Below are 22821 nucleotides of genomic sequence, written 5' to 3'. Positions count from 1 at the left end.
AGTGGTCAGTCTCGTGGACACAGCTACTGTGCCTCTGAGGAGTTTATGCCTGTGACCTTTTCCGGATTCTGCTCTCTGGATGTTTTCTGCTGGTTCCAAGGGTGGGGGTTCTACAGAGAGGAAATAAGAATGTGGCTGGTGGGAGGTAAAGCGAGGAGAGAATGAGCGCAGTGTGGATGGAAAATGAATGAAGCAGCAGAAGCTGAGGTATTTTTGCAGAGCTGGCAGGTGGCTGCAAGCTACTAAAGGTCATTTCTCCCTAACATCCACATAAGGGCAGGGAGGGTCTCCAGCCAGGCCAGTCGTTTGAACTCTGCCTTTGCATGCCTGAAATTTGTCAGCATAACATTGATTCTCCTTCATATAAGTAAGATACAGAGGGAGATGGAGGCTGAGCATGTGGGTGGGGGAGCAATGGGGTGGGGGTGGGGGCTTATCCCAATCTGTGCTCTTTGTGCTTAATCAGTTGAAAAGGTGCTCTCTTAGAAAAAACATCCCCCACCCCCGCACAACTCTCCAACATTTGATCTGGTCCCCAAAGAGTCGTTTGATTCTGTTTCATTTAAAGAGTGACCGTTCTCAAGGGATACAAGACTGGTCCTTCATGTGATTAAACGGATTATGCTTCCACAAGGTTTAGAAGGACAGGGAAGCCTAGCGTGCTGCAGTCCAAGTGGTCACAAAGAGTCAGACATGACTTAGCATCTGAACACACACACAAGGTTTAAAGACAGACTTGGATCCTTAGCCGGAACTAACTAAAGCGACAAAGTGCAAAGACCACCTCCCCTCCTCCACACACACTTACAAGTGAGTATGCACACGATCCAGCCCCCCCCCCCCCCCCCACCCCCACACACATACAAGTGAGCACACACATGATCCAACCCCAAGCATGAGCAGAAACTCCAAACAGTCCAGCAGTCTCCGCAGATCTGGGTTCCTGCCAGCACAGCGCTAAACACCTCTCGTCTAGACTCCCTGTGACGGAGGGGTTCCCAGATAGAACAGACTAGCTCCTGGCCCCCAGAGGCTAGGACTCCAGAGTCCAACAACGTCTAGTCGTTGTCTGTGCTGCTGGGCTGTGCCACGGAGTGTGTGCATCCACCTGCCTCTGCACCTTTCTGGAAATATAAACTCAGAGCATGTTCAGAGCCAGGTCAGGACAAGACGGAAATGGGACATTTGTCTGAGCCCTCCCGCCCATCTGGCATCATTTCTAACGTTCAGTGAGCAATGAGAAGTAGGAGGTTAGATGATGGTGCTTTGAAGGTGGCCAGCTCTGGCTTCATATCCTCTGGGTGACCGTGAACGAGTCACCTAACATCTCTGAGCCTTGGTCTGAAATAAAACTCCCCCAACCTATAGACGTGTCGGGAGGATGAAGTGAGATGATGTATATAAGGGGCGTGACAGTTGATGCCGCACGTGGCAGCCTGGACCTGGTCCCCAGTTGTGTCATTAAGCCCCTTCCTGCCTGTGGGCCTGGCCCTGAGCCTGACTGCCGAGCTCCTGGCCTCCAGAGGCTCAGAATCTAGGCCAGATGCGCTCTCGTGATAGGTTTCAGAAACAGCTCAACGGCGAATGTTGATCAAATGCATGAATAAATAGGACATATTTTGCCCTGGAGCTGTATGGTTATGCTGCCTTTGGAGTTCTTGCTGTAACTGTATAAATTGTGTTTGGAGGAGAACCTACAGGCACATTCTTTGTTCTCACGTGCTCTAAACTGATTGAACTCTGACCCTCAGCTTGGCGCTTTAAGGAGCTTCCTCGTGGTTTAAAGGCAAACAGATCTCACCCTCCTCCTTGCCTGGACTCTGTTCGGGACCTTGACCTCACGCACCTTGCCATGAGGACTGGATCAGCCCTGACAGGCCCTGGGGCACTGGCTGCTACTCAGGTGCCAGCCCAGGACTGGAGGCCATGGGGTTGAGTCTCCTCCTGCTTACTGCAGTTTTCACATCATCTGAAAAAGGGAAAAAAAAAAAAGACTGAAAGGTAGCCCCGTTTTTCTCTTGTGGAATCTCTGGAGTCTGTCAACAGCATTCCCCGCAAACTCAGAATCAAATGCACCTTTACATTTTATTTAACATAGTTTCCAAGTTTTCTATTTAAACATTTCTTTTAAAAAATGACCTGTTTCTGTTTTTAGGAAAGGAAGCAAGCGCATTTAGAAATCTGTTTTAAATAAACAGAGATTTTGGTTACTCAGAGTTCTAAATCTAAAGTGAAAGCATAAAGGTTGCTGGTTGCTAAGGGAACAATTGTAAGCAAATTTCTGATGGCTCAAGAACCGGCTAGAAAAGAAAAATCTTAAATAGGGCAGGAGAAGGAGTTGTGCCCAATCCCTTTCAGAAAGAAAATTGTTAGGAAAACAGTTTGTCCCCTCCCCGCCCCCTTCTTGCCCTTCTCCTCCCCTCTTTTCTCAACCACACGCAACATGGGAACACAAGCAGGAGTGAAACTCAGAAATTGCCCTCAGTTTGCTCACCAACTGCTAGAGAACACACACACACACACACACACACACACACACACACACACACACAGATCATTGGCATGTACCAGGCTCACAACGCACAGTTTGTTGAGTGAATGAATGAGAAAATTAATATTAATGAAGGAATAGAAGTAAACCAGCAAAGGAAAGTACAAAGTGATGGTGGTGAGGGCGGCGGCGGTGTTGTCGACTTAGGAAAATAAGCATAATGTGAGAGCTACGAGTTAAGTTTTATCTGGGGCAATATGAGGACTGCAGCCTGGGAGACAGCACCTCAGACGGCTCTGAGAAACTGCTCCAAAGACGTCGGGGGAAAACAGTATATATGTGATTTTGGTAAAGGGGAAGTACATGTGGTCAGGCACGTTTATTTTTTTAGAAAGTTTCTGCTGGTCTTGTGAAGCTTCTGCTAGTCACGAGAAACAGTCGTCGCAATGAAGGACTTAAGTGTTTTTCTAGATAGAAGAGGTACTAGAATTGGGCTCTTAAAATCAACTCCTGAGAACATGTATCTGAAGACCTGTCCTGCCAGCTTTCTGGAGCACAGAGTGCCTCGTTTCTGCTCTCCACCCTGGACTTCTTCAGGGGGTGTTGGAGGGCACCCGCTGCAGCAGTGCGTGATTTAATCCTTGTGGAGGTAGAAGGCAAGCACCCACGGAGAGTGCCAATGTGTGGTTGACAGTGATTTAGTGAGCTAAGTCATGTTCGACTCTTGTGACCCCATGGACTGTAGCCCACCAGGTTCCTCTGTCCGTGGGATTTCCCAGCAAGAATACTGGAGTGGGTTGCCATTTCCTCCTCCAGGGGATCTTCCCCACCCAGGGATTGAACCAGGGTCTCCTGCATTGCAGGAAGATTCTTTACCAGTGATCCAGTGAGGATTCCCAGACAGAGGTGCAATCACTAATTTTTTTTGTTTACTCTGAAGATTTCTAGAATCTCAAAACTGGAAGGAATTTGGGTAGATATTCCATGTGATTTTCTCACCCAGTAGTTGACTCTAGAACCTGCTGAGGGTCGGAGGATGGGCACCGGCTTCCTGGCTGATGAGAAGATGACAAGGGACCTCTCGCGTGGAGATGGTGGTGCCTGTAGCTGGAGGCTTGGTGGGCAGGACCTCTTGGAGGGTTCAGGTGCTCTCCATGAGTTTCTCCACCACCCTGACATCCAGAGCTCTATTGCCTGGCTCTAGCCTATTTTACACAAGGAGTTGACTTTGATCTGAGAGCCTAAAATGTATTAAACTATTATACATACCTTCCTTTCTATCTAGAGGAGGAGTTGTCAGTGGCGCCTGGTGCCACCTGCTCTATTTTTCCCTGAGGCTCTCCCGCTATTTCTAGCAGAGAAGCCCAAATTATTGGGGCCAGGACAGGGAGGGGGAATGTACCTACAGATCTCTCCACTGAAAAGTGAAGCTTGTTTTCCAGTTCTTCATATTCCTGTCTTTGTTTTCAGGTTATTATTTCCTCTAATATATATCCATTCTGCCCATAAGCTCATTGGAAGAATTCTACATCTTTGATATTGTGACTTTTTTCATTTCCAGCATTTCTACGTCACTGATGAAATTCTGCATCTGTTCATGCATGTTTTTTTCTGCATTAGATTCTTTAAAATATTTATTAAAGTACTTGAACATCCTTGTTCCATATTCCCACTACCTGAGCTCTGAGTCTGGTTCTATTGACTATTTTTCCTTTTGGTAATGGGTCATATTTTTCTTTCTTTTCCATGTGTCTTGTAATTTTTGATTAATGCTGGACATTGTGAGTAGTGCTGGACAGTAGAGACAGATGAATAATGTATGCCCAGAGAAGAGCATGCCTCTTCCGCTACCAGTCCATTCAAATGGGAATTTAGCCCACCTAGTCTAGACTAGCTGGCAGGTCTGGACTTCACTGTTGTTTTAGTTACATTCAGTGCACCGTGGTGTGGTCCTTTTCAAGAGTTTGTTTCAATCCATAAACTAAATTTCGCAGGTCTTTTGTTATTATTTTTGAATCCCTAGAAAGTTAGCTAACACTTTCCTGGTGGCTGATGACCCTCACTCCATATTCACTCATTTAATAGATAAGACGATTGCAGTGAAACATTAACATGCTTGGTGTGTATCCTCGCCCATCCCTGCTGCACGTGTGGTGGAGAAGCTAGTGGGAAATGCATGGTCAGTGGAAAGGAGAGGAAAAGCCCTAATGTCCTAGACCACCTGCCACTGAATAACTGGAGGTAGGGCCCTCTGGCCGGGAAGATCAGACATGAATTAACCAGGTGTTGTGAAGCAGTGCAGGCATTAAATATTTGGGAATAAATTCATTAAATTTAATGAATGAATTAAACTTAATAAATTCACTAAAAATCCCCAGCATTATTGGTGGACCTGTACTGTGTCAGATGCTCTGTTGAGGGTGCTGAGGATACAGAAGGAGAGGAGTTCCACAGGTGGGAGTGGTTGGAGATGTCACAGTGGCCATTTGAGACTTTAAGTCCATCTGAAAATTGGACTGGAAGGGACCTCAAAGATCATGGAGCCCAAGGATTACCAACTGGTTGGAACTGCTTATGTTGACTTGGAAATCCCATCTCCCTGGGGCCCAAATCTGGAGGTTCTGATTCAGTAGGTCTGGTTATGGTCCAGGAATCTGTATTTTAAGAAGTGTCCCAGATGATTCTGGAACACAGAACCAGTGGACCAAACTCCTCACTTTACAAACAATTCGGAAAGAAGGGGGCCAAGCTGCCAGGGTCGCAAGCTTGGATGATGGCAAAGCCAGAGCTCAACCACGTAACCACAGTAACTATCACATCTCAAGGGCTTTCTATGTGCCAGACCCTGCTGTGAACTTTATACATATCATCGCATTTGATCCTCATAACAACCCTATAGAGCAACTATCATCGTCATCATCATCATCTCCATTTTTAAAAACTTGTTATTTTATATTGGAGCGTAACAATGTGGTGATAGCTCCAGGTGCGCAGTAGGGGCACTCAGCCGCACACAGACATGTATCCATTCTCCCCACACCCGGTCCCATCCAGCCCGCCGCATGTCACTGAATGCTGTATTGGTGATCCATTCTAAATATAGCAATGCATGTATGTCCATCCCCAAATCCCTTAATTATCCCTTCTCCCAATCCTGCCCCCGACCCCATCCCCTGGTAACTATAAGTTCATTGTCTCTGTTTTAAAGAAGAAATCAGCTCTTTGAGAGGTTAAATTCTCGCCTGAAGTCGCACAGCAAATAAACAGAGCCAAGGTTTGAAGCCCAAACCCAGGATTTTAACCATTTAACATAGACTCTCAGATACACTTTCACAGAGCCTAAACTTAAAGGAGGGCGGAGGGCAAGAACCAAAGTGTAGCGGTAGGTGTCTTGAGAAAGGGTTTTAAAAGCAGACAGTGCGTGTGGGTGTGCATGTTCTGACTGGGTAAGCATGGACAGCTCTTTCCAGACTCTAGCAGGGGATCTTCTCTGGAGCTGTCGCCACGCTTCCCCAAACATTAAGTGTTAGTTGCTCAACTGTGTCTGACTCTTTGCAACCCATCGACTCTAGCCCACCAGGGTTCTCTGTCCATGGGATTCTCCAGGCAAGAATACTGGAGTGGGTTGCCATTCCCTTCTCTGGGGGATCTTCCTGACCCAGAATCGAACCCAGATCTCTCACATTTCAGGCAGATTCTTTACTATCTGAGCCAACAGGGAAGCCGCAAACATAGGTAGGCTCAGCTGGGAGTTTGGCTCCAGCCTCGGGTATAAAATGGGATATGACTGGCATTTAATCCTCAAGCCAGAATTGCACAAGTGCTTGCCCTCTAGGAGATGATTATTTTCTCAGCCTCTTCTCTTCTAGGAAAGCCTTTGTGTGCCCTTGAAAAGATCCTGAGTGAAAGGAACACAGCATTCCCTGACTGTTCGCGCCTCCCCCATTTCACCCCCATCTCCGAAACACACAGAGGGACATAAGTTTCCTATGGTTCCATTTGTTTGGTGAACATTTAAAAATAATTTAATCCTGTAAGATTTAAGAGAAAAGCAAGTCTATTTCAATGTATTTCTAAACTCCTCTGAGTAAACGAACAAGTGAGATTCAGCCACCCAGTAACGAGACTCCGCTAAAGCAGGGGTCCTCAACCTCCAGATCTAATGCTGATGATCTGAGGTGGGGCTCACATAAAATACCAAAAATGAAGCACCCAACACGTGTAATGCACTTGAATCATCCTGAAACCTCCTCTCCAACCTTGTCTGGGGAAAGATTGTCTTATATGAAACCAGTGAAAGTCACTCAGTCATGTCTGATTCTTTGCAACCTCATGGACTATACAGTCTGTGGAATTCTCCAGGCCAGAATATTGGAGTGGGTAGCTGTTCCCTTCTCCAGGGAATCTTCCCAACCCAGGGATCAAACCCAGGTCTCCTGCACCGCAGGCGTATTCTTTACCAGCTGAGCTACTAAACTGGTCCCTGGTGCCAAAAAGATTGGGGATGGCTCTGCACTGTGTGGAGAGCAACTGGCATTGCTGTCACGACTGTGTCGGTGCAGCTCAAGGGTAAGGACACAGGGTTTGTGCCCCAGCGCCACGGTTTCCCTGCTGTGGGATACCAGCCCAGTATCTCACATGCACGTAAGCCAAGCGCCAGCTGCTGCCGGCCCCATTTTCTCATCTGCTGTATCGAGGCATCCTCGTGGGGTTGCTGGTGAGAGTCAGTGATGGGTCTGGCCAGGACTGGGTGATCAATCAGTGGTAGCAGTGATGACCATCATTTATCGGTGATCTGGCACCATCATGGACTTCCTCGTGGCTCAGATGGTAGAGAGCCTGCCTGCAATGCATAAGACCCAGGTTCAGTCCCTGGGTTGGGAAGAACCCCTGGAGAAGGGCATAGCTACCCACTCCAGTATTCTTGCCTAGAGACTCCCATGGACAGAGGAGCCTGGTGGGCTATAGTCCATGGGATTGCAAAGAGTCTGACATGACTGAGTGACCAACACTTGGACCATCAGACTTGCATTCATTGACTTCCAACCCTGCACCCTGAATCCATTCCCTGATTAATGCATCTTATGAACAGCCCCTGAGGGGCAAAGAGGCACTGCTGGGGTGCTCTGTGCCCCACCTGGGGGATATGTCTCATGGGGTGGGTCCTAATGAGGACATTGTGGTGTGTGAGAAAAGCAAGACCTCTGCTGGACACCCCGGCTCCCCACCTCACATTTTGCAGTTGAGAAAACGGAGGATCAGAGAGGCTAGGACATTTGCATGAGGGCATGCAGAAGGAAATGGCAACCCACTCCAGTGTTCTTGCCTGGAGAATCCCAGGGACAAGGGAGCCTGGTGGGCTGCCGTCTATGGGGTCGCACAGAGTCAGATACGACTGAAGCGATTTAGCAGCAGCAGCGGCAGCTGGCTAGTAAAAGGCGGCACTGACGGCACCTTTTCATGAACCAGGGATTCTGACGGCAGCCTGTTTCATGAACCAGGAAATCCCATGTTTCTTTCTGCTTCATGAGAGCTTCAGTAGGTGGGAAAGGGAGGAGGGAGAGAGAGAGCTTTATAGCGGTGGGGCGGGATGGAGCTGGGGCAGTGGGGTAGAAATGGGGACGGTGGAGGAGAGTGTTCTTAGGAGATACTGAGGCTCAGAGAGAAGGGAGGAGAGCAGATACAGAAGAGTCAGGAATCTGGGTTCTAGTCCTGGCCTGACAGGAGTCTAGCTGTGTGACTTCGGAGAAGTTTCTTACCCTCTCTGAGCTTTACTTCTCCTATCCCTAAATTGGGACCTGTGCACATTAGATGATGTGAAGGACATTTGGCACCTGGTGAAACTCTCCACCAGGCAAGCACCTCTCCTGTCGTCAGACCAGGGAACACGAGCTGCCGCCCACCCTCTTGGACTCAGGGGGGCCCAGGGACTTCTGGGGGTCCCGCTGCTGGCCCTCACGTTTTGCTTTGTCCCCACAGGGTGGGAGAACGTCTATGGCTTTGACATGACTTGTATTCGGGATGTTGCCATGAAGGAGCCCCTGGTGGACATCGTGGATCCAAAGCAAGTGGTGACCAACGCCTGTTTAATAAAGGTCTGTGGGTGCATCCTGCATGGGCCTGGGGGTGCGGGAAGCCGACTGTGCCACCTGGATGCTTGGGCCTGTGCCCAAGGCCACCCAGGCTCCTGCAGGGCCCCCGGCTGTGAGGCAAGGCCACCTCGGCCGGCCGGAGCCTCTGGCAGCCCAGGGTGACCAGTCAGAATGGGCGCTGGCCCTTAGCAGAGCTGTCGAAAGAGGGCCAGTGGACTCCACGGTGGCACAGCTGGGGGGTGGTCGGTGCATGTCTGCTGGTGATGTGAGCGGGGGTGTGTGTTGGGGGAATGGGAGCATCAGAGAGAGAAGTCCTGGCGGCTCAGGTCGGGGGAAGCCCCTCCATTCGGAGCAAGACAGCAGCTTTAGAGAAGAAATCCCTAACCTCAATCAGGTATGCAGTCAGAGTCACACTCCCCTGCTTCCAAGCGTACCTGTGAGTGGCCGGGCAGGGCTCACCGCGTCCTGGGCTCCCTGGTTTGTACACGGCTTCATATCTTGTCCTCCACGGCTTTCTGTCTTCAGTGCAGATGAAGAACTGCTCACCAGGGTCCTCCCCCAGGGCACTCCGATTACTAACTTTCCAAACACGCCAGCTTTGCTGTGTGCCTGTGCGCTCAGTCCTGTCCGACTCTGTGACCCCATAGACTGTAGCCCGCCAGGCTCCCCGGTTCACGGGATTCTCCAGGCAAGAACACTGGAGTGGGTTGCCATTGCCTCCTCCAGGGGATCTTCCGGACCCAGGGATCGAACCGGCATCTCTTGTGTCTCCTACATTGGCAGGTGGATTCTTTACCGCTAGTGCTACCTGGGAAGCCCCTTTTGCTGGAGTACAGATAAAGGCCCCTCTTGACCTCCTCACCCTTCCAGCCCCACATTCCCCCTGGAGGTAACCACTGTCCACACAATGGGTTAACCTTTCCAGCCCTTTGTCTAAGTATCTGTATTTACATATGCTGACCTATCCTCCTGACCCAAGGAAAACTCCTGGTACTTGACTGCTTTCTTAAAGTCCAGAAAGCCATCCATTTCACAGGGTTCAAGTTCACTTTTTAATCAAAGGATCTGGGTTCATTGTGTCAGTTGTCTTCAGCCCTCCCCTCAGCCTTCATTGTGCTGAAACACACCTGCCTGCTCCAGTCCAGTGAGCATCACTGCAGTTCCAGGAGCTCTGGTGGATGGGACAGGGAAGAGCCCAGGGCCGCTGGGGGAAGGGGAGGTTCCTGCAGGATAAATGCACACCGCTGCTTTGTCCAGGCGAGAGCAGTCCGTCCTCGGTCCCTGGTCACTGTGTTCTTGATAAGGAACCCTTGTCTTCTTGGATTTAGAGGGGTCCCTGAGGACAAATGAAACTAGGCGAACCTCATACAAGTCCCATCAGACGAAGGATGCTTCCCTCTTATCCTGCCTGAGAGCCTTGGCCTCATGCTGGAGGGTTTTGCCACCTATTACCTCGGCCGGTTCCGAGTCCAGGCAGGACTAATGATGAGCAAACATCCTTTTATTTCTTCCCACCAGCCCCTCTGTCCATGAAGCTTCTTCCTTCTGGTGCTCCAAACAAGGTCCAGCAAACTATCATGTGCTTAGTTGCTCTGTCCTGTCGGACTTTTTGCGACCCCATGAACTGTGTAGCCATGGGGGTTTACAGGACAGGCTCCTCTGTCCATGGGATTCTCCAGGCAAGAATACTGGAATGGGTAGGCATTCCCTTCTCCAGAGGACCTTCCCGACCTAGGGACTGGACCTGGGTCTCCTGCACTGCAGGTGGATTCTTTACCATCTGCGCCACCAGGGAAGCCCAGGTCCAGCAAAATGCACCCCCGAATGATTCACCCATGGTGCTAAACATTCATGCTAATATTGTAGTATGAGTGGAAATCGCCTGGTGCTGTTGAATTTGCCCAAGTGGCATAGGGCAGCTGCATGGAGCCATTAAGCATTTTCCCATAGGGGATGAAATTCCTTCCCAGGTCACTCTCTGCCCCTACCTGGCAGGGTGGCCACAGCCCTTGTGCACACCCACTGCTGGTCCTAGACCGGCCTGCTCTGTCTCCCCTCCTTCCTCTCCCCCTCCCAGCCAGGAACAGGCCAGGGTCTCTCCTGAGTGCAGCCTGGGGCTGGGGGCATGGCAGAAACTGGAGCTCTGGGCCCTCCTCGGCCAGTCACCTTCCTTCCTGCGCTCTCTGAGAAGGGCAAGGTCGGCTGTGTTTGCTTCCGCCACCAGGGGAGCCGTCCATCAGCTCTTGCTAATGCGCTCAGCACTGTCTTCCCGGGTCTGTTGGGAAAACACTTGCCCTTCTTCACACACTTAATTGCTATTTTCATCGCTATTAACGTTGCGGCTTGTGACACTTGATGATAATTAAGACTCTGTTTTGACCAGCCTTCTGCTCGGAGACGTCCATTTGTAACATGACTTAGTGGGGACAGCAGCGGCCCAGCTCCTCAGAGTCACCGATGCCTGCGGAGCCCTGCGCCTGGTGGGGTGGCCTGAGGCCTGGTCACGGGTCCCCCCGGGGATCTCAGAGCTACTGCTGTTGCTGCTGCAGAAAGAGGAAGCTTTCCGGCAGAGGGATCAGGGCTCTGAGGGGCAGGTGATGGCTCTGACTCTGGAGACTTTGAGCCTAAGAGGAGGGGGCATCTGACCCAGAGGGCCTTGTGTCTCTGAGGCACAGATGGCAGGGCAGGGGCGGGCAATCCAAAAGAGCAGCTGCCCCTCTGTCTCGCCCATTTTAATGTATATCAGACTTTCAGTCTGGACAGCTTTTGTTCCTGCAGAGGCCCCTGTTTAGAGGCAAATATCCAGAGGACCTAGAGAGTGCTGTCAGAGCACTGGTGGCTGACATTTTGTTGATGGACATCTGAGACCCCCATAGAGACAAAATCCCTGATAGATGGGGTGGTGTGTGTGTGTGTGTGTGTGTGTGCTGTTATGCACGCTGAGAGTGGTGAGGAAGTGAGGGGAGGCCAGAGGAGGAAGGAACCAAGCCCAGGTGAGTCAAACAGCGTCCTTCCCAGGTTGCTCTCTGTGTCCAGGCCCAGAGCCTGGGATATTTATAGGTGAGTCCTAGGAAGTTCTGGAAGGCTTTAGATCCAGGGAGCGGCATAGTCTGAATCCATCTTAGAGAGGTTGGTGGGTTGGTCTGAACCCACTTCAGTATTCTTGCTTGGAGCATCTCGTGGACAGAGGGGCAGCAGGCTACAGTCCGTGGGGTCACACAGAGTCGGACATAACTGAGCTCACACAAATGCACACTGAAGGGGAGGCCTGGGGTGGATGGGAGGGAGAGTCGTCAGGCGGGAAGACAGTGTTAGGAGGAAAATGATGAGTTTAGGGGCAGGTCACACACCGAGGTGCACAGACCATCACGGCCAGTCCCCGTGTCTAACGAGCTCTGGACTAATGGTGGGGATGGGGGCAGAGGTGCTGCGACCGCTGAGCTGAGCCAGAAGCAGTGTACAAAGACCAGGCTGGGCTGGTGGCCAAGGGCACAGGAACAGGGTCAGGGACCTTGGGAGGAGCCTGGAGACAGGTGGGCTGGCCCCAGTGGAGAAAGAGATGGAGAAGCTAGTGAGTGTAGACACCATGAGCCCAGCCCTGGAGACTGAGCTGAAGCCCCCAGCAAAGACCCAGTTAAGCTCCGGTGCTCTGAGAGTTGTTGGGTTGGAGGGACCTCCAGACACGTGCACAGGAGGGATAACCAATGAGCTGACAGGTGCTGGAGCTAGACAGGCCCCCCGATGGGGCAATGGCCCAAGCTAACAGGGTGACATAGAATGAAGGACACCCCCCGCCACCACGCCCCCGGCGCCTGCACTCTGGTCCCAGGTGGAAAGGACAAAGATTCTGAGAGGGACTCAGTGGGGGAAGGGTTTGCCTGCCTAAAGGCAGTAGGAGCCAGCAGGGTGTCCTGGAGGTCAGAGGCTGCTAGAAGTGGGGCTTCCCAGGCATCACAATGGTGAAAAAGTCCGCCTGCCAGTGTAGGAGATGCCCGCTCGATCCCTGGGTCAGGAGGCAAATGAGCGCACACACAGCACATAGCTGCTAGAAATGGGTCCCTGGTTGTGTCCAACTCTTTCCAGCCCTGTGGACTGTAGCCCACCAGGCTCCTCTGTCCAGGGACTTTCCCAGGCAAGAATACTGGAGCGGGTTGCCACTTCCTCCTCCAGGAGATCTTCCCGACCCAGGGGTCGCACCCATGTCTCTTACATCTCCTGCATTGGCAGGCGGGTTCTTTACCACCAGCTCCACCTGGGAAGCCCCAGCGAGGAGGGAGAAGGAGATGAAATCATGACTTAGGAGAGGCCATTTCCACCGGAGCAGAGAAAGTTGGGGGATCCACGTGAGCAGGAGCGGGCATTGGCTTGTTCTGCGGGTGGAAGTTACAGAGGCTGGTTTAGGACCTACTGACTAGAGTCGTCGGGGAGGACGGGCCGCCTGGTAGGCAGTGAGCGAATCCTGCCTGGGGGTGGTCAGGTGTCCAGGGCCACTAACTTCCTGGGGATGCTCTTAAGGCTCATGCATTCCCAGGGTAACAGGGGACCAGCTTTCTGACTCCGCTGGATTCTGGATGCCTGACCTGGCCTCACAAGGACCTTTAGTCCTTGTTCCCCATCCTTGGGCTCTAGAAGCATAGCGTGGCTTATCTGAAGTGATGTCACCGACATCAGGGGCTCCCACAGTCCCCGACACCTGCAGTCACTCCTCCTTCCCAACCAACAGGTCGTCGGGTATTGTAGCTGCCACCCTGCACCGTAATAAGGCTCTGGGTTGGCCACTGACTTGGCCTCGCTCCTGCCTCTGTCCACCCTGTGGAGGCAAGACTTGGTTTTGAAGGTCCTGGGACTCCTTTCTTCATCCTACAAACCTGTAGAGATAAAAGCCTCTTTGTCTTTCCTCCCCCATCCCCTGAGACCCCTCTCTCCTACTTTCCCAGCGTCTTCCATCATCCGGGTCTCAGGCACACTCTTGGGAACCATTTCCAGGCACACAGGTGTCTGTCTGGTTCACACAGAGCTTTCGGGACAGAGGTCCCTACTGTGCAACCCGGCAGTTAGACCTCGCTGAAAGTGGTCTGGGTGCCTGGGGAGCTTTGCCCTGTCTCACTGGAGCTGGCCCACGCCAGTCAGCATCCTCTGCACAGAGAGAACACCACACTGCAAACCATCATTCATGACTCCCGCTGCCGCCCAAGATTGATTTCCAGTCACTTCCCGGCTGAAACTGTTAGAGCTGTCAGTTCCTTGTGTTCTCCATTCCCAGCTAGAACTGGAAAATTCTTGCCTCTTATTTCCCCTTTTTATGTATTTAAGTGTCCGGCTGGTGATAAATGGTCAGCGGACTTCCCTTGGCTCAGCCTGTGATGGTGTGGGCTCGGTTCTCAGTGCCTCCTGTCGAAGGGAGGTGAGCAGTCAGCTCTGCTGGAATCCAGGAGGGCTTGATGGAGCAGGTGGCTGCTTTAATGCAGTGGGTCTGGGGCGCCCAACCTCCCTACCCCACCCCTTGGAATTTGCCCCCCGGTACGAGGCTTCCCAGGTGGCGCCAGTGGTTAAGAACCCTCCTGGCAGTGCAGAAGACACGAGACATGAGTCGGATCCTTGGGTCGGGAAGATCGCCCTGGAGAAGGGAATGGCAGCTCACTCCAGTATTCTTGCCTGGAGAATCCCATAGACAGAGGAGCCTGGCGGGCGACAGTCCATGCGATTGCAAAGAGTCGGAGAGGACCGAGCGACTGAGCATGCACACACGCACGCACTGAGCAGACTCCACCCTAGAAAGGGTGGGGGAGCTTATGGGAGGGTGGCAGGTGCGCCTGGGACGTGGTCCCAAGAAATGTGACATTCAGGGGAGTCTGCGGTCTGTAGTCTCCCTGAAGGATGAAGCCTCAGGCGGGACCCAGACCCGGCAGAGGTGCTGACCCACACTCTCTCTCCTCTGGACTGCAGGAGGTGGACATTTACACGGTGAAGACGGAGGAGCTGTCCTTCACGTCTGCCTTCTGCCTGCAGGTACAGCGCAACGACTACGTCCACGCCCTGGTCACCTATTTCAATATCGAGTTTACCAAGTGCCACAAGAAAATGGGGTTTTCCACAGGTGAGCCTCCTGCTGGCCTTCCAGACCCACCCGGCCTGGTGCCCAGGCTCTGTAGGATGTGACCTCCCCAGCCTGGACGTGGGGCAAGGGCCAGGGGGCATCAGCCAGGGATCCTCACTTGGCACCTTGCAAGCCTCTCCAGTCCTGGAGGAATGCCACAGTTCTGGCTGCTAGAGGAGAAGGTAAAAAACTGTAGCAGCCATGGCCAGCGCTGAGAGCCAGCATCGGGTGGGCAGGGGCAGGTGTTGGGGCTGCCTTTCTGAATGCATGCGTATTCATTTAGTGTTTCCTGAGCACCTCCTGTGTGCGGGAGAGGGTACGGAGGGGTGTGAGGCTTTCTTGTGGCAAAGAGCAGACAAGAGACTTACCTTAATTCCTCACAGGAGGGCTTCTTCCAGAGGTGATGTCTCCTGACCACCAAGACCAGGGTCCTCTGGTCTCCATCAGCCAGACCAGCCCTGGTGAAAACCAGAGGACCCTGGTCCTGGTCATTATCAGCCGCTCCCCTTCCTTCAGCCTGCAGGGAGTGGGCTATTTCACCTGGACCTTGAAAGATGGGTGAGACTCAGCCTTTCAGTGGTGAGGGGTGGGACAGTGGGGCTGAGGAGGAGCCCGCTGGAGGCTCACGGCTGTGACTAGAGGCCAAGGGTGGAGCCATATGGCTGTTTCTCCCTCTTCCATCCCTGGGATGTGCCTCCCGCAGGGCCCACCCACTCTGCTGCCGGAAATGAGAAAGTCAGGAGGCAAGGGTTCTCTGGAAAGAGTTCTGTATCTCTAACGCCTGGACTCCAGCCTTGTAGCTAGCTCCCAGCTGGGGTCTTTCTCTCCCTGAGATGGTCTGTTTCTGGTGGATGTCAGCATAGGGCTTTGGTCCAGCGTGTAACAGATGTTTCTTACCATCTTTACCAGCTGGCATGGGTTTGGCGGTCAGGTTTACTCAGACCCTCTGCACTCTGACCACCAAGGAAAGAGTATTTCTTCTTTGTGTTTAAGGACCCCAGATGCGCAGAAATAGATTAATCCTAACTCGTGGCTCATGATATACTGCCACGCGCCGTTCACTTTTTGCTTATATTTTAATTAATACAACAAACACTCGTGAACTTGCCACCTAGCTCAGTAACTAGATTGTAAATAAAGTATTATTAATTCGAATGAAATAGTGACTAGAAATAAGTTTATTAGTAGTAGAATGTAAATGTATTAGTTAATATCAAGAGATAACTATTGTTAATTAGAATATAAATATTAAACTGAAATACATTATTAACAAGCATAATACAATAAGGTTTATAATGAATAAATGTAAGTCAATTAATTCAGGGGGCTTCCCAGGTGGCTCAGTGGTAAAGAATCTGCCTGCCAAGCAGGAGACATGGATTCGCTCCCTGGGTCGAGAAGAGCCCCTGGAGTAGGAAGTGACCTGCTCCAGTATTCTTGCCTGGAAAATTTCATGGACAGAGGAACCTGGTGGGCTACAGTCCACGAGGTCACAGAGTCAGACATGACTGATAACACAGGAGATTAAATTAATTCAGAGTCACAAAATAAATCCCTGCAGCTTACTACCTAACTCAAGGATGTCAGTGCTACCAACATCTTTGCATATACCTGGATGGTCCCCTTATCCCATTCCCCACATCGCCTCCAGATGAACATTATCCTGAATTTTGGGTTAATTATCCCCTGCTATTTTTAAAAAGCTGTTTCACGTGTATGCATAGGCCTAAATAAGGTATTGTTTGGTCTCAGCTAGCTTTGAATTTGAGTTGAAATGCAGGTTGTTCTAAGTGGTTCCTCCCCATGGGCCCCCAGGGGCTGGAGCTGCTCCAGGAGACACGCTGGAAAGCACCTCAGGTTGTGCAGCTTGGAAATCATCCCTGCTGATGGCTCTGCCTGTGTCTTCCCCCCGAAGCTCTGGGCAGAAGCTGTTGCAAATGGGCACAGCCACGCAGGGCTCTGGGCTGTGCCAACCAGCCGGAGGGCCCAGCGGCCCCGCCCCTTGGACATATCCTCTTTGGGTGGGGTAGGAAATGTGAACTGGGCCCTTTGGGGAGACTGTGTGGGTGGACGGGCGGTGCTGAGTAGAAGCAGGCCTGGGGTTAAGTACTAGTTTTTCCAGGAATCAGCAAGGGAGGGCGGTGGGCAGTGGAGATAAATCTGAGTGGGTCCCTTTCTGGGCCTTGGGCTCATTATGAGTGAAATGGCACGGATGGACTTCAGTGGCCTAGCAGCCCCTTTCCCAGCTTGGCTACCCTGTGACACTGAGTCAGCTTCTCAGGTCAGAGAAGCTTCTTCATGCACAGTCTTGAATTCTCTGAAAAGCTTCTGAAAACCCTAGGGAATAGAATTACAAATTTACAGCTGAAGAAGTATTAAATTCCAGAAAGAACTACCATCCCCTTAATCACTGGGAAGAGACCAGAAGGCAGGATTCCACTCTGTCTCCAAAAGCACCAGGAAAAATCTTCCTGTGAGAGGGCCCTCTGTTCGTACCCACCGGCCCCTGTGTGCCCCACTCCCAGCCTCTGTCACAGCCAGTCACAACTCCCACTGGATGCTATGGCCAGCTACCCGAGTGTCTTCTCACGTAGGCTGTCGGATCTCACGGGGCAAGGCTGTGCTGGCTGCTATTCCCCACTTTCAGGACCATGTCAAGTGTGTGACGGGCATCCTGAGTGGATGTCTGCTGAATGAATGAGCGAATGCATGCATGAGGGAGCGAATGACAGTATCATCATAATGGGAATTTAAAAGCCGCTCATATGACCTTGACAGTTGTAGCTGGGGCTGGGAGGGAGGGAAAGGCCCGTTCACTGACCACATCTCCAGATGTCCTGGTCCACAGTGATGCTGAGGGCTCACCTTTGTGCACAGCAACTCTCTGGGGAGTTAATCCTAGAACATTCCAGGCCAAGACAGTGTGGCAGCCCTGCTTTACCAACCAGAGCCGTAGTTGATGGATAAATGACATGACATACCGCTTTCCACAAAGAGTCAATAACCACCTAATGCGATGGCTTAACAATACCCTGATCTGGGCCTGATATGTTATATAAATATAAGGTGACCGTGCAATTCATCTTTCAACTGAGGACAGTTTGAGAGTAAAGAGGAGAGCTCTTGATAATTACGCTGGGAACATGGACATGGGCGCAACAGGAGATGGTCACGCTCGGTGTGTCCTCCCCACCTTCCCATCATCTAATCCTCACAGTCCCTCAGGAGATAAACCTTCTGCAGATGTAGAACATGAGTTCCAGAGTCACAGTGGAGGAGGAGGCTGGACACTGGGCCTCTTGTTGCCTCATTAAATGTCCTTTCCACTGATAGCCACCCAAGAGATGTATAGCGTGTGAAGGACTGGGTCTGCACAGCCTTTGTGGCCTTGGTTGTGTATCTACACAAGATTTTTATGTCTCAGCAGATCTGCTCCCTTCTCACACCCTAGAATTACTGATTTCAAATGCCTAGGACCAGAGTCAAAACATCTATATTGCAATCAGCTTCTCCTGGAGACCCTGATGGAGACTCCAGATTGAAAAAACTGCTTTAGACAATGAGTCTGTGGACCCATCACAGAAATGAGATGTTTGGGGAAGTTGTTAACTTTTTGATGTTGATGTTGAGGGGAAAAAAAAAATCCCTTTCCTCCAACTCAAGGCTGGCACGTTTTGGGGGGCCAGCATCAGAGGCGGGTGGTCTGGGCTCACTGGCTGGCAGATCTGAGTCAGTGAAGTCTCTGGGAATCTTCCAGGGCATCTGATTAGGAGACTGAAGGAAGCTGCTGGAATCTCCTTGCCTGAAGGTCTTTAAGAACAGGAGAGGCACCTGTCTGGGCTGATGTGGGTGGCGGTGGGGGCGAGGGTGCTATCGGTCACTCACTGCCATTCTCTGCACACCCCAGAAACTATCTTTTGACAATTCGTTTAGGTGCCCTTGACAGAGAAGTTACTGGGAACAGTTGGACTTTGCCCATGGACTGCAGTATGCCTTGGAGGCCAGGAAGGCTGGACATGTTTGGAGATTCACAATCTGAGCAGCACAAACTCCATGTTCATGATCCTCCTTCCAGCCCTTCCAAATGCTCAGGCTGCTTCCCCTCCCCATGACCTTGACTTTGCATCGATTTCCCAAACACACACATTGAAGGCTACTCAAATCTGTATTCAAAGCACTGACATTTGATCAAGCTAGTCTATTACGAAGGACACAGACAGACTCTTCACCACCATTAAAATAGATCCTGAGGGTTGAATGATCTTGGTCCCACTGGGGGTGCAATAAATCTCCAGGCAGGCTGTGTGTGAATTCCTTCAGGCTGGACCACCAGTGGCCAGTATGACTGAGGGGCAGCCCCAGTTCTTCCTGCGAATTAAAACTCTGCCTTCTGATGGTGTCCAGGCCATCAGAAGCCACCCATAAGGCCACAGACTCTTCATGCAACAGCCTTTGAAGTATTTGAAAGTCCTCCCCAAGGCTGCCCACCTTCAGCTCTGGTTGTAAGCAAAGAGAGTGAATCAGTGTTCATGAGTCACGCCTCCTGGTGGAGGAAGGTAAGAGCCTGCAGGGCAAGAGGAACTGGCTGTAAGATGTATTCTTCTACAATCCTTTGGTTCCAAAGTCTCAATGTTGCTGAACATACCTGGGTACCTTGAAGCCTCACACCAGACCCCCTCTGGCTTTTTACTTTCAGCCGTGTATTCGGTGCTCACAGACCTAGCAAGGGTGGTGATGGGCTCCAAGGGTGTAATAGTAATAGTCCATCAGACCCCTGTCCTGATGGAGGCTGCAGTCTTGTGGAGACTACAGAAAGTAAAAAGAGACAGAGATGGTTATGCAGTGGTGTGACCGCTGCAGTAACCACACAGGCTCAGGACGCCCTTAATCCAGCTGGGTGGTCAGGTGAGGCTCTCCCGAGAATTGACCTTGGAGGATGAGGAAGGGAGAGGCTGGTGGTTAAGGAGGGAAGAGTGTCCGAGGGACAGCAGCTGCTGGGACAGGACCCCTCATCTAGTCGTAGAGTTTGTCATGAGCCCAGAGGATGGATGGGATTTCATGGGAAGTGCGAGAGTCAGTGTGACTTTGGCTCATGCATGAGGTGTGAGCTGTGGACCAGCGTTGGGTCCATAGAAGGAGAATCATTCTGAATTTATACTCTATCTAGGTAGGAAGGCTCAGCCAAAACCTCACGGCAGGCCTGAGCCAAGGGTAGCAGGATGGGTTATGGTGGGGGTGCCCAGCCTCCGGGATGTAATGCCTGATGATCTGAGGTGAGCCGATGTAATAATAATAGAAATAAAGTGTCTAATGAATGCGGTACACTGGAGTCATCCCTGAAGCCACCCCCCACCCCCGGTTTGTGGACAAATTACCTTTACAAAACCGGTCCCTGATGCCAAAAAGGTTAGGAACCACTGATCTAGGGCAGAGAGGCAGGCAGAGGAAACTGTTTGTAGGGCTGGGATATCCGTGAAATTGGGGAAACTGGGTTAGCCGTGGAGTTGGCGTGATTGGTGTCATTAAACAGGAGAATGGGTGGACTGCCCTCCGTATCTCTCCCCTACACTTGCCTGCAAGTCTTCACTCTGTTGAACCAATGAAACAGCAGCATTCTGAGATTCATTTGTGTTAATATCACCCTTGGTATGACCTTGTAATGTCAGTTTGTTTCTCCTCTGGTTCTCCACTAAGATCCTCAGTCTGGAGGGTGTGGGAAGTCGATGACAAGTTGAACCCCTGGACTGAGTGGGGAGGCCTGCCGCAACTTGGGCGCCTTGACCCAGTGAGAGGGCTGGGCAGGGTGTTCAGCATGTCCCAGAAGAAACCCAGCAGCTTCCGGGTGGGGTCCCAGCCCTTCTGGAGACATCTCTCTCTCACTTTTTAAAAAATACTTATTTATTTGACTGTACCAGGTCTTAGTTCAGCACGTGGGATCTTTAGTTGCAGCATGGAGGATCTAGTTCCCTGACTAGGAATTGAACCCTGGCCCCCTGCACTGGGGGCTTTCCTGGGAGCCCAGCTAGTAAAGAGTCCACCTGCAATACAGGAAACCCCGTTTTGATTTCTGGGTCGGGAAGATCTGCTGGAGAAGGGATAGGCTACCGACTCCAGTATTCTAGCCTGGAGAATTCCATGGACTGTATAGTCCATGGGGTCGTCAAGAGTCGGACCGAGCTGAGTGACTTTCACTTTCCCCTGCACTGGGAGCGCAGAGGTCTTAGCCAGTGGACCACCAGGAAAGTCCCTGGAGGCATCTCCTGACTCTCCCTTCTCTCCCTCAGCCCCTGATGCCCCCTACACCCACTGGAAGCAGACAGTCTTCTACCTGGAAGATTACCTCACTGTCCGGAGAGGGGAGGAGATCTACGGGACTATATCCATGAAGCCAAATGCCAAAAACGTGGTGAGTGCTAGGGGAGACGGGGGAGTTGGGGGTTTGGAGGGGGAGGTGGCAGACTGTGGCCATGGGTTTCATCTCGTTTGGGATGAGCTGAGCCAGGAAACCACCGTGTCTGGTGGCCTGGAAGACAAGTTCGCATTCCTCCAGCTGGCCAGGTTGGGGGTGGGGTGGGGGCGTCTGGGGCCTCTTCCTCTGAGAAGCAACCGCTCCACTCCTCCCGAGTTGAAACTGGAGGGGACATCTCTATATTCTCACAGGAAGGATTTAGGTTAGAAACCAACGACTTTCCCAAGATGATAATGAGGCTCCGGAAAAGGCTCGTAAGGGCTGTCTGTGGGGTGTCCTGAGCTGGAAACCGTTAGCAGCTCAGATGCGCGCGGCCTTCCGCCGGCGGGGAGGGGCGTGGTCCCAGGGCTCCTTGGTGCTGACGCCCTGACTCCTCCTCCTTTGCAGCGAGACCTCGATTTCACAGTAGACTTGGATTTTAAGGGACAGCTGTGCGAAACATCTGTATCTAATTACTACAAAATGCGTTAGCACACGTGGGAGGCTGCAGAGAGCGAGCGAGCCAGCCCGGAAACTCGCCTCCATCTGCAGCTCGGCCACCAGGGACCCTGTTTGCAGGACGACACGATCCATCCTGGAGTGCCCTCGAGACTGGTGAACTCCGCCGGCCTCCCGAGGGCCCTGCCCCTGGACCAAGGGCCCCCAGCCCCTCGGCTCTGCTCCGGGGGCCCTTCTCAGAGGCTCTGTTTTCCCGACCTTGAGCCACGGCCAGCGCGGCAGCCGGGCCCCAATGGAGGAGTCCACACGTGTCCCCATCGTCCTCCTTAACCGTGACTCTCGGATCCTCAAGTTTTGCATGCTGCAGGCATCTAGGTCAGATTGCTTCTCTAGAACCTGGAGACTAGTGTCTTTGATAGCATAAGCCAGACTCTACGTGCGTGCGGCGGTGCGCGTGCGCGGACAGCATCCCGGTTAGTTACTTAACCCCGCGCACCTGTATGTGTGTGCAGATACAGTCAAGCGGGTGACGTCCGTGTTCATCACAGGAGTGTGTGTGTGTGTGTGTGTGTGTGTGTGTGTGTGCGTGCGTAGAACATATATTACTCTCAGAGGAGATTCTGTTGCTTTCCAATAGAAATTTGTTTTGTGATTAGTTCTTTCCCGTCCCCAGCCCTTCCCAGCTATGAAACGTTCTCTGTATTAGCTCCGGTCTCCTTTTGACTAGACTGTGGCTCCGAACCCTGGGCATAGGACCACGCACTCCGTGGGCGCTCAATAAATGCACATGAGAGTGAAGGGATGGGGCGGCTGCATTCCTCCGGCTCTTGGGGGCGTGGGGGGAGGTGGTGTGGGAGGAGGTCAGAGGCCACAGTGGGACAGAAGATCCGATGGTGCTGCTCTCAAAAGGAAGGCGGCTGCTTGGGGAGGGAGCCATGAAGCTAGGACCTGTCTGAAGGCATCTCCCCTGTGACCCTCGGGGATGGGAGGAGAGTTCTGGAGTGGGGGTCAGTGGACATGGGCTAACATCGGGTGCTCTCGAATGGGAGGCCAGATGTAGCCTGGAGAGGGACCAAGGTCAGGGGCAAGATAGGTTGGGAGGGTCCAGAGGAGTCAGGAGGTGCTGGCTGAGCTCTTGATTCTGGGCTGGGGTTTCTGGATGGCTGTGCCGGGGGAAATGACCACTGATTCCAGAGGCAGTGGGCCTGCCCTTTCACTGTGTGTGTGCTAAGTC

The 22821-nt window shown here is 52.0% G+C and overlaps 1 protein-coding gene across 2 annotated transcripts in view; it reads left to right on the top strand.

Annotated features, from left to right (window-relative positions):
- The window catches only part of PRMT8 (protein arginine methyltransferase 8), a 70301-nt gene extending 47916 nt beyond the window's left edge, over positions 1 to 22385 (top strand). The window contains exons 8-11 of one of the 2 annotated variants that reach the window (XM_027967994.3): positions 8471 to 8586; positions 14530 to 14680; positions 20965 to 21086; positions 21537 to 22385. In XM_027967994.3, the coding sequence (XP_027823795.1) occupies positions 8471 to 8586; positions 14530 to 14680; positions 20965 to 21086; positions 21537 to 21620 (473 nt within the window). In that variant the 3' untranslated portion in view covers positions 21621 to 22385. The remainder of the gene's footprint in view (positions 1 to 8470; positions 8587 to 14529; positions 14681 to 20964; positions 21087 to 21536) is intronic. The other variant, XM_027967995.3, reaches the window with a different exon arrangement.
- The last annotated feature ends 436 nt before the right edge of the window (positions 22386 to 22821 follow it).

This window comes from Ovis aries, chromosome 3, assembly GCF_016772045.2.
Source record: "Ovis aries strain OAR_USU_Benz2616 breed Rambouillet chromosome 3, ARS-UI_Ramb_v3.0, whole genome shotgun sequence".
In the NCBI taxonomy this organism is placed as follows: Eukaryota; Metazoa; Chordata; class Mammalia; order Artiodactyla; family Bovidae; genus Ovis; species Ovis aries.
The sequence above is the reverse complement of the archived record's forward strand: the minus strand, read 5'-3'. Positions and strand labels throughout refer to the sequence as shown.